Raw genomic sequence first — 12,830 nt, 5'->3', positions numbered from 1 at the left:
GGCGGCAGGGGCCAGCAGAGCTGGGGACAGGGGGGGATGGGGACAGCTGGCTTTGGATGACTGTCTCTTCCATCCTGCAGAGCGTCTGAACATCCAGATCGTGTCTGCCCAGAGCCGCACTGGCCTGCTCACGGCCCAGGAGGCCCAGCGTGTCCGGCAGCTACATGAGGAGAACCAGCAGTTCCTGCGCATCCCACGGAGGTGAGTCCTGCAGGGCCGGGCTTGGATCCCCCTCTGCTGAGTGGGCTCAGCCCCTCAGTGGCTGCAAGCCTGGGGACAGCCCTCTGCTTTGTCGGTACCCTGTTTTTGGGGAAGCCACTACCTAGCCTGTCTGCAGCACAGGTGCCTGCCTGCAGGTGCTGCCAGCCCATCTGACCTGGTTGTGTGGGTTTCCTGCTCAAAGCCTGGCACTGCTGGGGCTGGTGCGTCCAGGCCACCTAGTAAGCCTTTCCAGAGCTCTGTGCGTGGTAGATGGAGAGATGAATCCCCCATCTTAAATGCCCTACAAATCTTAGCTCAAAAAAACAGCTTTGTGAGATCTAGTGTGCATAGGGTAGCATCCTCTCAGCTAGCGGAGTTTAGAAGGAACAAGAAAACAGGTGTACTTAAAGCTGCTGAAAACAGGTGCATGCACATCTGAACTATAACCATCTCAGTGTAGCTGAATGTGTGGTGCCTGTGTTCTTTATGGATGTTTATTGCAGTAATGTAACTGGTCTGACTGCTACTTCTGATCACTCACTCCACAATGTGCTTGTTACAGGCCACAGTGGGATAGGACAACCAGTGCGGAGGACTTGAAGCAAGCTGAGAGGGAGAGCTTTCTTGAATGGAGGCGACAGCTTGCCCAGTGAGTATGCCCCTTGTGTCTGGGTAAGTAGCTGGTGGCATTTGGAGACTCAGGAAGCAGTAGGTTGTATTTATCCTTGCTGGACCAATAAAATTGATGTCTTGTCAGTAGCTCCCTGTACTTGTTCTGGAAGGCTGGACATCCCAGCCACGGTTCAGACACGTCTTTGTGGTGAGCTCTGCAAAGCGCTCTTGTGTGTGCGTGTTCTTGTACTGTTTACGGTTAAAATTCTTCAGGATGGAGTGTGATGTTCTGCTTTTGCCTGTGAAGTGGAGGAGTGGTGAATGTGTCCTCTAAGAGCATCAGTGCTGCTCTGAATAGAGTGCAGTGCTGCCAGCCTGCGTACAGCAGCTTGTGCTGGTCCGGCGCTGCATCTGCTGGCCTGGAGAGTTAGGTGGTACCTGCTCACACACTGCGAACCCGCGCTTGCTCTGAGTAAAGTCGTTCAGACAGTGGTAACAGCAAGTCAAGGATTGTTTAGAGCCATTTCGGGTACCATTTGTTATTTTTTCCAGGTGGTACTTGATTGAGCAATAACTGCTGGCATTTGGGATAACTTCTCTGGTTTATTATTGTGGCTCTGAAATTTCACAGGCAGACTTTTGATGAGTTTTTGCTCTTTCCGTCATTTACCACTTCTCCATTGGCATGATCAGGAGCCGTTGTGTCACTGCTGAACTAGTGCCACTGACACCAGTTTACCTGGGCGCTTGATCCATTTCCAAAACTAGCAGAAATCGTACTTATTGTATGAGTCTGATTTGATAGCTCTGTCTGAAACTAAAGCCTCCTGGATCTGAGGAAGAACTAGTGGTGTGCTTATTGCCTGACATGAGCCAAATATGATGTCTTTTTTCTGTTTTGCCCTAGCCTTGAGGAAGAAAAAAAGTTAATTCTAACCCCATTTGAACGAAACTTGGAATTTTGGCGTCAGCTTTGGAGAGTTATTGAAAGAAGGTAAAGTATATCACTATCCACTTTTAAAAAGTAATGTTTAATGTCTTTTCCTGAATTGAAGCTTTTGAGTCAAGCTTCAAGTGTCTGAGCACAGGAAAAACAATTACAGTTAGCAATGTTTTATTATCAGCACTGAAGTGATTTTGTTTTGAAGTGACCAAAATGTGACGTCAAAAAGGGCAGCTGCTTAGTGGTGCATGCTAGCTCTCAGCACTGCGGTTCTGCAGGGGGTTTGCTGCAAGTCTCTGATGATTCTTCAGATGCTGCTGCTTTTGGCCTCTTCTAGTATCTCTGTGTGGGAGGCCTCTTTTGAGAATGTGTCTTTGAGGTCTTTTGCCAAGATTAACCCTTTCTCCTCTTTCTCAACCACACAGCTGCAGCCTGACATTCAGGGGCAGGAGGCAAGGGTGATCAGCTAAATAACGTTGGGAAAGAAAGAGCTTCTTGGTCCTTGGCCTCTTGCCATGCAGAGAAATTGCAGCAGTACACAAAAGACAACAGCCTGTGATATCACAGAAATAGCTTTGTTTGCTCTGCCAAGCTGTAATACAATAGGAGTGCTATCTGCTATGTTAATCTAACTGGGGCATTTAATTTCACTAGTAATTAAGTTTGACATCATCTTGTCTGATTTTCCTAAAATTGAAAAATACTTCACCAGTGAGGTCATAGTGAGCTTGTCCTTTCACAGAAGTGGCTTTGTATGGGGTGCTGCTGGGCCTTTGGCCAGGAGAGAGCTGGGTCGGGAGCATCCACTATAGGGTATCATGATATGCAGTGTGAGTGTATTGTGTGTTTTGAGGTGGCTGGAATGTGTTATTAATGCCTTTCTGCTCTTGTTGGAGCTTTTTAGTTCATGTAGTGTGAAGATGCTGTCTCAGAATGGAACGGAAAAGTCATCCAGTCCCTTACCTTGCCAGATAATTTGATCTGTTGTCAGCCTTTTCTTGTGTTTGCTTCAAACTAGCTCCCAGCGGCGTGATTCAGTAACTTCTCTGTATCCCATCCAGTACCGTGGTGTCAGCTTTCTCTCGTATTGATCTTTGAATTTCTGTAACTGTTCAGTACCTCTTTGTACCCATGCAGCTTATGAAATGGCTCCCTTGGGGGGTTTATTGTGGGTTTTGTTTTTTTTTTTTTTAGTTTTTTCTTGTCCGCATGTAACCAACTGCCTAGTGAGGCTTGAAATTCTTCCATTCAGCCTGTGGTGTTCTGAAGCTGTCCTGAGTTAACAGAAATCCCTGTCAAACAAATAGAATCAGCATATGGCAAGCAATATTTTAAATTACCTGCCTGGAGAAGTTCTAGCGGAAGAGGCTGTAGTTAAATTTTGAAAAAAGAAGCATGGATGCTTCTGGTATCTGACGCCAGTGTGTTTAATTTGCGTGTAGAACTGATGAGTCTTGCTCATACATGTGGTGGCAACCTCGTGTCTGGATTTGAAAGATGTTTCCTAAAAGCTTGCATGGGGGAGCAACATGTTTTACTGGAGTCTTAAGACTATTCTTTCACTCTCCTATGCTTTTTGTGACAAGAAGAGTACAAAGGAGATTCTGAAATGCCTGATAGCAAATGCTTAGAATCTGCAGGTCATTTGTGGGAGACTTTGTACATCTTGCTCCATGCAAAGGAGACAACAGTGTTCCAGAATATCTTGCTGTGTAGGAAAACCACCTCTTCTTCCTCTCTGTAGCCACCCCAGCGCAGTTTGGGCATAAGAATAGACAGAAATAAAGTTGCGTTATCACAGTTTTTAGTAATGTTCTAAAGGATAGAATACCACTACTCTGGTTCTTGCCTGCTGGGCATTTCTGAAGGGTAGATAGATTGGCAAAACTCGTATGCTTCCTTTCCCCTTGCCGGCTGTACAGGAGAATCAGCCAAGTGAGGCAGAAATACTGTACAGCAGTACTGGCTTGTAGCGTAAGCATGGCTCTGTTGGGGCCTGTGGGATGCTGAGATGCTTTGTTAATTTAGTAAAGGTACTTAGTAGGATAACACAGTTAAAACCATTAAAATTCCAAGCAAAACCTAAAAGCGAGTAATGTGCTGTGCCTTGCTGCTTTCTTTGAGGCAAGGTAAGAAAGAGTACTGTATGGGGCTTTCTTTTATTTTTGCAGTGATATCGTAGTCCAGATAGTAGATGCTAGAAATCCTCTTCTGTTTAGATGCCAAGATCTGGTAAGTAAACCACTTTCTTGAATGTTGTCTTCATTTTATTTCCTAGAGTTTATATGATTTATTTTTTGTTTAACACATTCAGCCACCTTGAAGCTGTTCTGCTGTTGTGCCTAACTGGATTATTTATTTATGCAAGTATTCTGGCATCAAATTATTTTTCTGCAATGTTTTTTGATGTTTCACACAGAGCATTGTGGTTTTAGAGGCAGTTCTGCAGACATTGTATGGCAGATATTATACTGCTCCTCATTACCCACTAGAATTGTCTGCACTTAAAGGAATTGTTCTGTTTAAAAGCATAGTGGAATAAAAATGGGTGAGAATTACTGCGCTGAAAGCGAAGGATCAAGAATTATTGAAGTGACAACTTTGTAATGATAGACTATAGAACACTGTGCGTCAGTAAGATATGAAACTGCTCAAATAGTTGATCTTAAGAGCTCCTGCTGTGAGGTGCTGATTAATATCTCGTCGTAGCTCTAAGCAGACAAGGTGTTTGCACACATGGCCAGAAACAGCCTGTATTGCAGTAGCTGCATGCTCCAATTTGTTCTTGTAGCTGTCTGCTAAACACCAGTTCCATCTAGCCCAGGGTTATGGTAAGCTTAGCTACACTCGTGTGGAGCTGGATGGGGTAACTTGTCTTGCTGCTCTTATATCACCCTGGGGGGAGGAGGAGTCCAAACCAGAGTAGGAACTGAGCCTTCTCTTGTTTTCTTCAGGAAAGCTACGTTAAGGAAGTCAGCAATGACAAGGAGAACATGATCCTGATAAACAAAGCAGATTTGCTGAGTGAGGAGCAGCGGGCTGCTTGGGCACAGTTCTTTGAGAAAGAGGGCGTTAAGGTGGTGTTCTGGTCAGCTTTGGCAGAGTGCAAACGGCTATCTGGAGAAGCAAAGGTACTGTAGATGACCAGTTCCCACTGGATATGTGCTGGCTGCCTCATGATAACTTGCTTTTTAGTTTTGCTTGTGACATACCTGAGCACCGTTCTAGGAAAGGTACAGTCCTTGTCTCAAGGAAGGATTATTCTAAGGACCTATGTGGTTCTAAACCAGCATTTTAATGATTGATTCAGAGACAAAAGTGAGGAGAGTAAAATAGTGAACAAAGTGGTATGCCGTTTGGTTGCTGTTCATAGTGTTTGCAATTTCTCTTTCAAGGTTAATGACATGATAAATAATACTGAACTAGAATGTAAATTTGTTCTTTAAGGCTACTGATGAATAGCTTCAGAAACAGCCCTTGTAGATCTGTTTGCAAACTGTTAACTCATTGACAGAATTGGAATCCTTTCCAAGAGGGATGCTGTGAGGGATGTGGTTATCTGTACAGAGGATTTTTCTCTCCCAGGGAGGGGAGGTGTTTCTTAGAGAACGTAAAGTACCTGAGAGCTTTTCTTTGCCCAGTGGAACAAACTGTGCTGCTTCCCCAAGTTACGTGTTTTCAATAGATGGCACTTTCAGGTTTTATTGGGTTCATCTGTTACAGGCATCGCTATTTGGCTATGGAATATCCCAGATCTCCTTCCAAAAATACCTAGTCTGTTCAGGTTTACAGTCCTTGGATAAAATGTTTTTTACACATTGATTTAAAAGCAAGACTGAAAGTGTTAGTTCTGTTTTCTTTTTTGGAAAGAAAGGTCAAAATACTATTGTTATGAAAAGGTCTTTCTTTTTGAATGTGAACTATTAGCAGGGAAGAAATGTAAAAAGTTGGACTGAAAACAAGACAGCTTGAAATTATTTTAATGAAATATTTAGACCTGAAACAAAATGGCTTTGTGTTCTGAACATTTTGAAAAATTTACATGCATTCCTGTTACTAGGAACACTTGATAATTAAAAAAAAAAAAAAATTTGCTGGGCTCTGCTGCTGCTGTGTCTAAGGATGCTGTGGGTGTGTGCGCATTCAGAGTTGTGCTTCTGGAGAGAAACCTCTAACGACTTCAGAATGAAGCTAACAATGCCTCTTGGAATAGTTTTGCCATTCTCCTAAAATGGGCTAGTTGTTTCTACATAAGACCCCTAAAAAACTTGTGTGATGTGTAAGCAGTGAATTGTTGGTCCTTGGGATCTGGCTGATGAAAACAGTTGCCTGCACTGCAGCAGTTGCAGTCAACAGCAAGACTTAGTGTTGTCTTTACATTTCTTTCCATGAAATACTGTTCACGCAGGAACTAGACACTGAAGATGTAGCAGAGGACCTGAGTGATTCTGAGGATGGAAGTTCCAGTCAAGAAGATGACGATGACACACCACAAGATAGCACAGAAAGCACATCCACAGGCAATGCTTTGCAAACTGTAAATCACGTTCTGGTGAGTGATGATGACAGTAGTGATGAATATGAAGACTGTGAAGATGATGAAGAGGAGGCCTGGCAAACCTGTTCTGAAGATGAAGGCGGGGACAAAGTAAATGCTATTGCCCCAGAGAGGATAGAAAGCAGGACTGATGGTGCTGCAGTGCAGCATGTAGTGCAGGAGCAGAACAGGAACATCAGGAACTTCAGCCATCTGGTACAGAGAAATGAACTGCTGGAGATATTCAAAACCATGCACAATGGACCAAGGGTGAAGGATGGGGAAGTAAATGTTGGGCTGGTGAGTTGGACTTTGTGCTTAAATGGAACTTGCTTAATCTAAATTTTAATTCCATATACCTTCCATGGGAAAAATTCATCCTGTAGCCTGGCTTCCTATAAGGGTAAAAAAAAAAATAGCAAGCACAAATTACTGAGGGTTTTGTGCAGAGATTAATTTTGAAGTTCCTGGAGCTCAGCATTCCCCACTGCTTGCCTTAATTTTTTTTAGTACATTTTGTTAAAGTACTTTTGTGTCAGAGCTCTGCTGGTCTTCTGGCATTGCCCTGCCTGATACCACTGTTACCATTCTACTTCTTTGTCGTCTAGGTGGGTTACCCTAATGTTGGCAAAAGTTCGACCATCAACACAATCCTTCGAAATAAGAAGGTGTCAGTGTCTGCTACACCAGGCCGTACGAAACACTTTCAGGTATTGCTAACAAAGACCATTAATCTTTTTATTTTAATTTTTTTTTCCCCCCAGTGGAAGAGAGCTTCATTATGAACTAGTTGTAACCGAGTGGAGTCACTGAGAACTTTGTTTGCCAACCTGAACTCTGCCCAGCAGAGTTTAGGTTCACGAGGGGTGGGCTTGATGTATATAATTTTGGAACTATAGTTCTTGCTTCCAAACTCTTGCTACAGTTTGAGAGTCACTCATGAGAGCTGCTGTGCAATGGGAGATATTTTCCATCTCCAGATTTTATTTAAGTAGCTTGGCCCTTCTTTTTTCAATGCCAGTCATGAGGAGAGAACCTCTGAAAAGTGAGTGCTCCTCTGAATAGCTTAAGGTCAAGCTTTCAAACCATCCTTTTTGTCCGCAGTCTAATTATGCTGCTGTTTTCATATTGATCAAGCTCTTAATTTTGAGGTAGCAACTCCAATGCTATAATGAGCATTGTGGGATTTGTACTTGTGCAATCTCCTACCTGTTTCAAAAGGTCCAACATAGTTAAAGGTTTCAGGAGTGCTTTCTCCTCTCCCATCAGATTGGAGAGCTGAAGATCTTGCTGCCCCCATCTGGACACCTTATTTATGAACCTTGGAAGTGCTGCTGTCTTCCACATCAGATTTCCTTAATTCATTGGCTGGGGCCAGCAGGGCAGATGTCTGTGTTAGTAGAATTTCTGCTTATTCTCATGTGCATCCTTGTTCCATCTATGCATTTGATTATTTTGTTTTGTTTTGTTCCTTTTTGCTCCATGGACACTGACTTGCTTTGGTGAACTCATCGGTTATTTATTGTGTAGACCCTGTATGTGGAGCCTGGCCTGTGCCTATGTGATTGCCCTGGTCTGGTGATGCCATCTTTCATCTCTACCAAGGCAGAAATGATTTGTTCTGGAATTCTGCCTATAGACCAGATGAGGGACCATGTCCCACCCATTTCTCTAATATCCTTTGCATGGGGTTTGTGAGAGTGTCTGCAAGCATTGGATCTGGAGTATGCAATGTAGCATGTTCCAGCCCTGCATTGAGGGTGGTGGGGACACACATTGGATAAAACAGCCCTGCTGTGTTGGTCTTTCCCCATCTCATATCAAGTTTGTCTTGTGTCAAACTTGCATCGTTTTTCTGGTTTGCAACAAAATCCAAAAGTCATTCTTAATGTGTCCTCGTGGAGTGACTAGGGCAAGATTACTTGTGTAGCTGAAAATCACCAGATGGTTTCCTTCACTAGCATACATTTGCCAGCATATCCCACGAAACGTTTTGGAAGCAACCTATGGAATAAACATCATAAGGCCAAGGGAAGATGAAGATCCAGATCGAAAGCCAACAGCTGAAGAGCTGCTAACAGCATACGGATGTGAGTGATGATCCCTTTAAAACCTATTGCCTCCGGTCTGTGCATGGTCCTGAACATGGCCTTAGGAGAACTTTTTAAAGTTAGGCCCAACTCAGGTTTGTCATGCATTGAACCTCCCCATTAGGACCTGCCCTTCTCTCAGGAAGGGCCTTTGTTAACAGCTAATCTCGTGTTTGTTGCAGTAGTGCTTTGCCAGCTTTGTCTGACAGATGTAGTGATTGTGTTGAGGATGTTGGTGAAATGCCCTGCCAGTCTGTGTAGTGTGATGCTCTCATCCTTTTAGATACCTCCCATCAACTGTGTCTTGAATTAGACTTTGAAGAATGCAGTGAAGGTTTATCTCCCTTGTCTGATTCTCTGATGCAGCTAATCTTCTCTGGCCTTAAAACAAAAATAAAAAACTAGCAGGTTTTCTGGTGTCAGGGAGATGCCGGCTCTCATCATTCCTTTCAGGTTAGGATGCTTCTGCACTACCTCTACAGTCAGCAATGTTCCCTTTTTTCCCTGCTTTCCCCAACAGAAGCCTCCCGCTAAGGGAGTTTTTCTGAGAAAGGATACAAATGTGCAGCTAGGCAGCAGAGAAGAATGTATTAATTCTCTTGTTGCACTGACACAGAATGTACTTTGGATTTGTCTTCCAGATATGAGAGGCTTTATGACAGCTCATGGACAGCCAGACCAGCCGAGATCAGCTCGATATGTGTTAAAAGACTATGTCAGTGTAAGTGTTTCCTACATCTGGGTTTTCTTTTCTGATAGGAGGTGAATTGAAGGTTCACTGGGGCATGAAGGAGCACAATAAAGTAAATTCTATCTCTCTGGATAAAATCACCATATATCAAAATACTCTTTAAATTGGGCTATTTTTATGTTTCAAAAGAATAAATGGAATTTCTCAAGCTGCTTAATCTTAAAAAAATGATTGCTTAGAAATATGGTGCTAGCTAAATAAATTATCATATCTCTAGAATAGGCAGCAGATACTCAGGAAACGAACCCATATTGTATAGTTGGACGAGTTGGACTGCAGTTCTGAGTGTTGTAATACTGCATGCTTCTACAGCACCTCTTGGCAACTTATTGTTCCGTACTTCTTAATAGGATCCTCCAGTACTCCTGAAAGTTTTGCACTGTATTGTTTGCAGCTGGACATTGCAGCTGGAAATGGTGCTTTGAAGTAGAGGTGGAACAGTACTTTAACTTAGAAGTCAAGCCAGTTGTTGCCTGGGAAGAGAAATAAAGTGTACCGATAGTCTGCCAGTGTGAGCCCCTGGACTTCCAGGGCCCTTCTTAGGTTTGGAGTTGTTTTCTTTCCTCTCTGGGTCTCTCTCTGAGTTTTTTTGGTAATAACTGTATCCCATTGCTTTCACAGGGGAAGCTGTTATATTGCCATCCACCTCCTGGCATTGACCCAAATGGTTTTCAGCACCAGCATCAAATATGCCCACAGAGCAGAACTGTGCAGGCCAGTGGACAGGTGAAGCCTGAGAAGAACACCAAAGCAAAACAAATTGAAAATGTGGTGGACAAAACATTTTTCCACCAGGTAAATTCTGGAGATTTATTCTAGGAGTTTTTACAGCAGCACTGTAAATAATAGCTTTGAGGATGGAGGGGTGCTGGGTTGTTAATGGTGTTAGATGCCATTGGCATCTGCACTTAATTTTTATCCAAGAGCTCTCTGTTCTTTTTATGATCTCCTAAATCACTGGGAATGTCCTAGGTGACTGAAAGATAGCTAATGAGGTGCGCATAGTTGATTTTTAAAAGATCCGTGGGGTGACCCTCATCATTATGGTCCTAACATCAGTCTTGAGCAAACAGGAGAGTGACTGGGAAGAAAGACAAGGAAGGAGGATGGTGTGACACAGCAACCGACCAGGAACATGGTTTTGGACTAACAGGTCCTTCAAACTTTTCTTTCTTGAGGTGATGTATTTAGGGGACATGATAAGCTTCTTTAAGACAATTGATTTAGTACTACGTGGTTGTTTTGACTCAGAACATGAAATCAGATGAAAAGAACACAGAAACAGATTTAAAATCTAATTCAGAAATCTCAAAATGAAGTGGAAAATGGAAATTTCTCTTAACTTGTGTGCTTCTTGTTAGGTCCCAGAAGGATCTGTTTTGCCCCTACACTACTGAAAAAATGTATTAATCACCTGTAATGAGATGTCAGATCCATAACTGATTAAGTCTGCATACCTGACAAAGATCAGGACAGGGTGTGTTTAGCAGCGAGGAGGATGGGTCATAGAGAGCATGATCCGTTCTGCTTGGTTAGCTGGATATGAACAGTATTTGTTTCAGCACAGCTAAAGATGGTCATGCATTTTGAAAACAAGAACTCGGGCCCTTTTGGAAAACAGTGAGCTGTTTTGGAAAGCTATGACCTGAAAAGAATTTTTGGGATTACCAGACTCTTCCTCTGGCTGCCCGGAGTGCTGGCACGAGCAGTGAGCCCCGGCAGTGCTACTCATGCTCCAGACTTGAGCAAGTTATTTTAGTCTCTGGCTTTCACAGACGCCAGATTTATTTGCAAAGACAATTTGTTGTGTGCAAAGCAGAGACTGTGAGAATTGATCCTAGCGCCATAGCTAATGTCTGTCAGAGCTCGGTGTCTCGTCAACACTCTGCCTCTGCTTGCAGTGGTAGACACTGAGGACCTGGGGCAGCGAGACATGGCTGCAGACAGAACTGGAGCGTGCTGGCAGGCTTTGACTCAGCTGCGTGGTGTGACCTTTCCTGCAGCTCTGGAGCTGGGGGCTGAGCAGGTCTGGTAGGGTTTGAGCTTGCCTGTGTCTGTCTGGTTTTAGTAACATATCACAGTTCCTTGTGGTTAAGTATCTTCTCATTGGTCACTGGTGATTATATCTTCTCTTCCAGGAGAACGTTCGTGCCCTGATGAAAGGGGTTCGGGCTGCAATGGGATACCGGCCCGGCAGCGGCCTCGTGCCTGTGACTACGCCCAATTCTGGGAATGTGGTAGGAAAGCCCTGGAAAAAACATGGAAACAGGAATAAGAAGGAGAAAATTCGCAGGATCACTAAGCACCTGGAGGCTTAGCTGTGGCTCTGGTATCTGGCCTTTCCGGGGCAGGGACTGCACTGTCCTGCAGGCCTGAACTGAGGGGGGAAAAAAGGATAAGCGGGCATCGCTAGCTCACCTGGGAATTCTGTGCTGTGGATTGCCCTGGGCAGGGGATAAGAGTGGGGTCTGATAGTTGGAGCTCATCCCTTCCAAGAACAAAAGAGACCTGGCCATTCGTGTTATCTGGAAGCCAGCCCAGACGGTTGACTGCTGCTGAAACGTCCTTTCAATCGGAGCAGATGGAGCCATGCGGGAATGTTTTTTTCCTTCCATAAAGGATGTATTTTATAGCTGTTGGGATCAAAGCAAGCCCTGTAAAACTGACTAAAATCTTTAAACAGTTGAATCTCAATGAGTGATGTTTGTTACATTCTGAGATGCTATTGCTCATCTTTTTTTTTTTTTTTTTTAGTGCTTGTTTGTTGATTTGACAGAACACTTTAGTGTGCTGAAAAATGAGGTAAAAGGATCTCTATTGCCCTCTTCCTTGTCTGCTATAGCAGCCCTATTCTGTAGAATCCAGTATTGAAACCACTTCCTATCTCCTAGCTTAAGGCAGAGCAGAGCATGGCATACCATGCAAGGAAAATGCTGCTTTTATGTCCTTCACACTGAGCTGGTATCAGTTGTTTTTCTGTGTGACTTCCCGTTGGTATTTTAAAACATTAGCTCTGTATGACTGGCCAAAAATCTGGTGCTAATTTTTCCTTAAATATATTAGAGATTTTACTTCCTATATGTTCTATATGTGCCATGTTCTGTCTCGCTGGCCTGTTAGCCATTGACCTAGTTGCAGAAGTGTCATAGTAGCAGATTTTAATGCGTACATTAGTATTTGATGCTAAAAAGACTGTACTTACCTGGGGTCAGACTTAAGTGAGATTTACTCCTTGGTTGCCTTGCTGAGAAAATGTTTGTGCACTTGTCAGTGCTCTTCAGTCCTAGTCCAGCACAGGGAGTAATGATAGGACTGGAAAGGCTGGCAAAGACAACTTGTGCTTTGTTTTTAGGTGGTGAAGCAGAGTAACAGATGACGCTGGTCTCTGATACTAAAAAAAGGGATTGCCCGTCTTGTAATTTTGTGCTTTTCAGGCCTTAAGTGTGGGTGGAGAGATGAAAGGAACTGCTGAGCAGCAGATGTGGGGTGTGCAACCAAGCTGGTTTTGGATTTGTGACCCTTTGTGTGCTTGTCCTTTTCAGCCAATTTGCACTGTGTATGTGGAGAGTCCCCTGACAGCAGAGCTGTCACCTCGGCTCCTGCTTCCCCTGGAGTCCCTGCTCTCAAATCTTAATTACATCACTGGAGGGAAGATATTTCCCTGCCACTTGTAAAACTAAAGCATAATTATACTGA

At 43.7% G+C, this 12,830-nt stretch overlaps 1 protein-coding gene across 1 annotated transcript; it reads left to right on the top strand.

Annotated features, from left to right (window-relative positions):
* Window positions 1-70: 70 nt before the first annotated feature.
* Window positions 71-11,823, top strand: LSG1 (large 60S subunit nuclear export GTPase 1). Its single transcript, XM_009572990.1, has 12 exons — window positions 71-201; window positions 764-850; window positions 1,721-1,807; window positions 3,928-3,988; window positions 4,711-4,887; window positions 6,165-6,593; window positions 6,902-7,003; window positions 7,824-7,967; window positions 8,260-8,383; window positions 9,025-9,104; window positions 9,756-9,929; window positions 11,273-11,823. Exons 5-12 carry the CDS (start codon window positions 4,750-4,752, stop codon window positions 11,450-11,452), a joined length of 1,371 nt encoding a protein of 456 aa, XP_009571285.1. The 5' UTR covers window positions 71-201; window positions 764-850; window positions 1,721-1,807; window positions 3,928-3,988; window positions 4,711-4,749; the 3' UTR covers window positions 11,453-11,823.
* Window positions 11,824-12,830: the final 1,007 nt, after the last annotated feature.

This window comes from Fulmarus glacialis, unplaced genomic scaffold (genome assembly GCF_000690835.1).
Source record: "Fulmarus glacialis isolate BGI_N327 unplaced genomic scaffold, ASM69083v1 scaffold18142, whole genome shotgun sequence".
Classification (NCBI taxonomy): domain Eukaryota; kingdom Metazoa; phylum Chordata; class Aves; order Procellariiformes; family Procellariidae; genus Fulmarus; species Fulmarus glacialis.
This window is presented reverse-complemented; position numbering and strand designations above follow the sequence as displayed.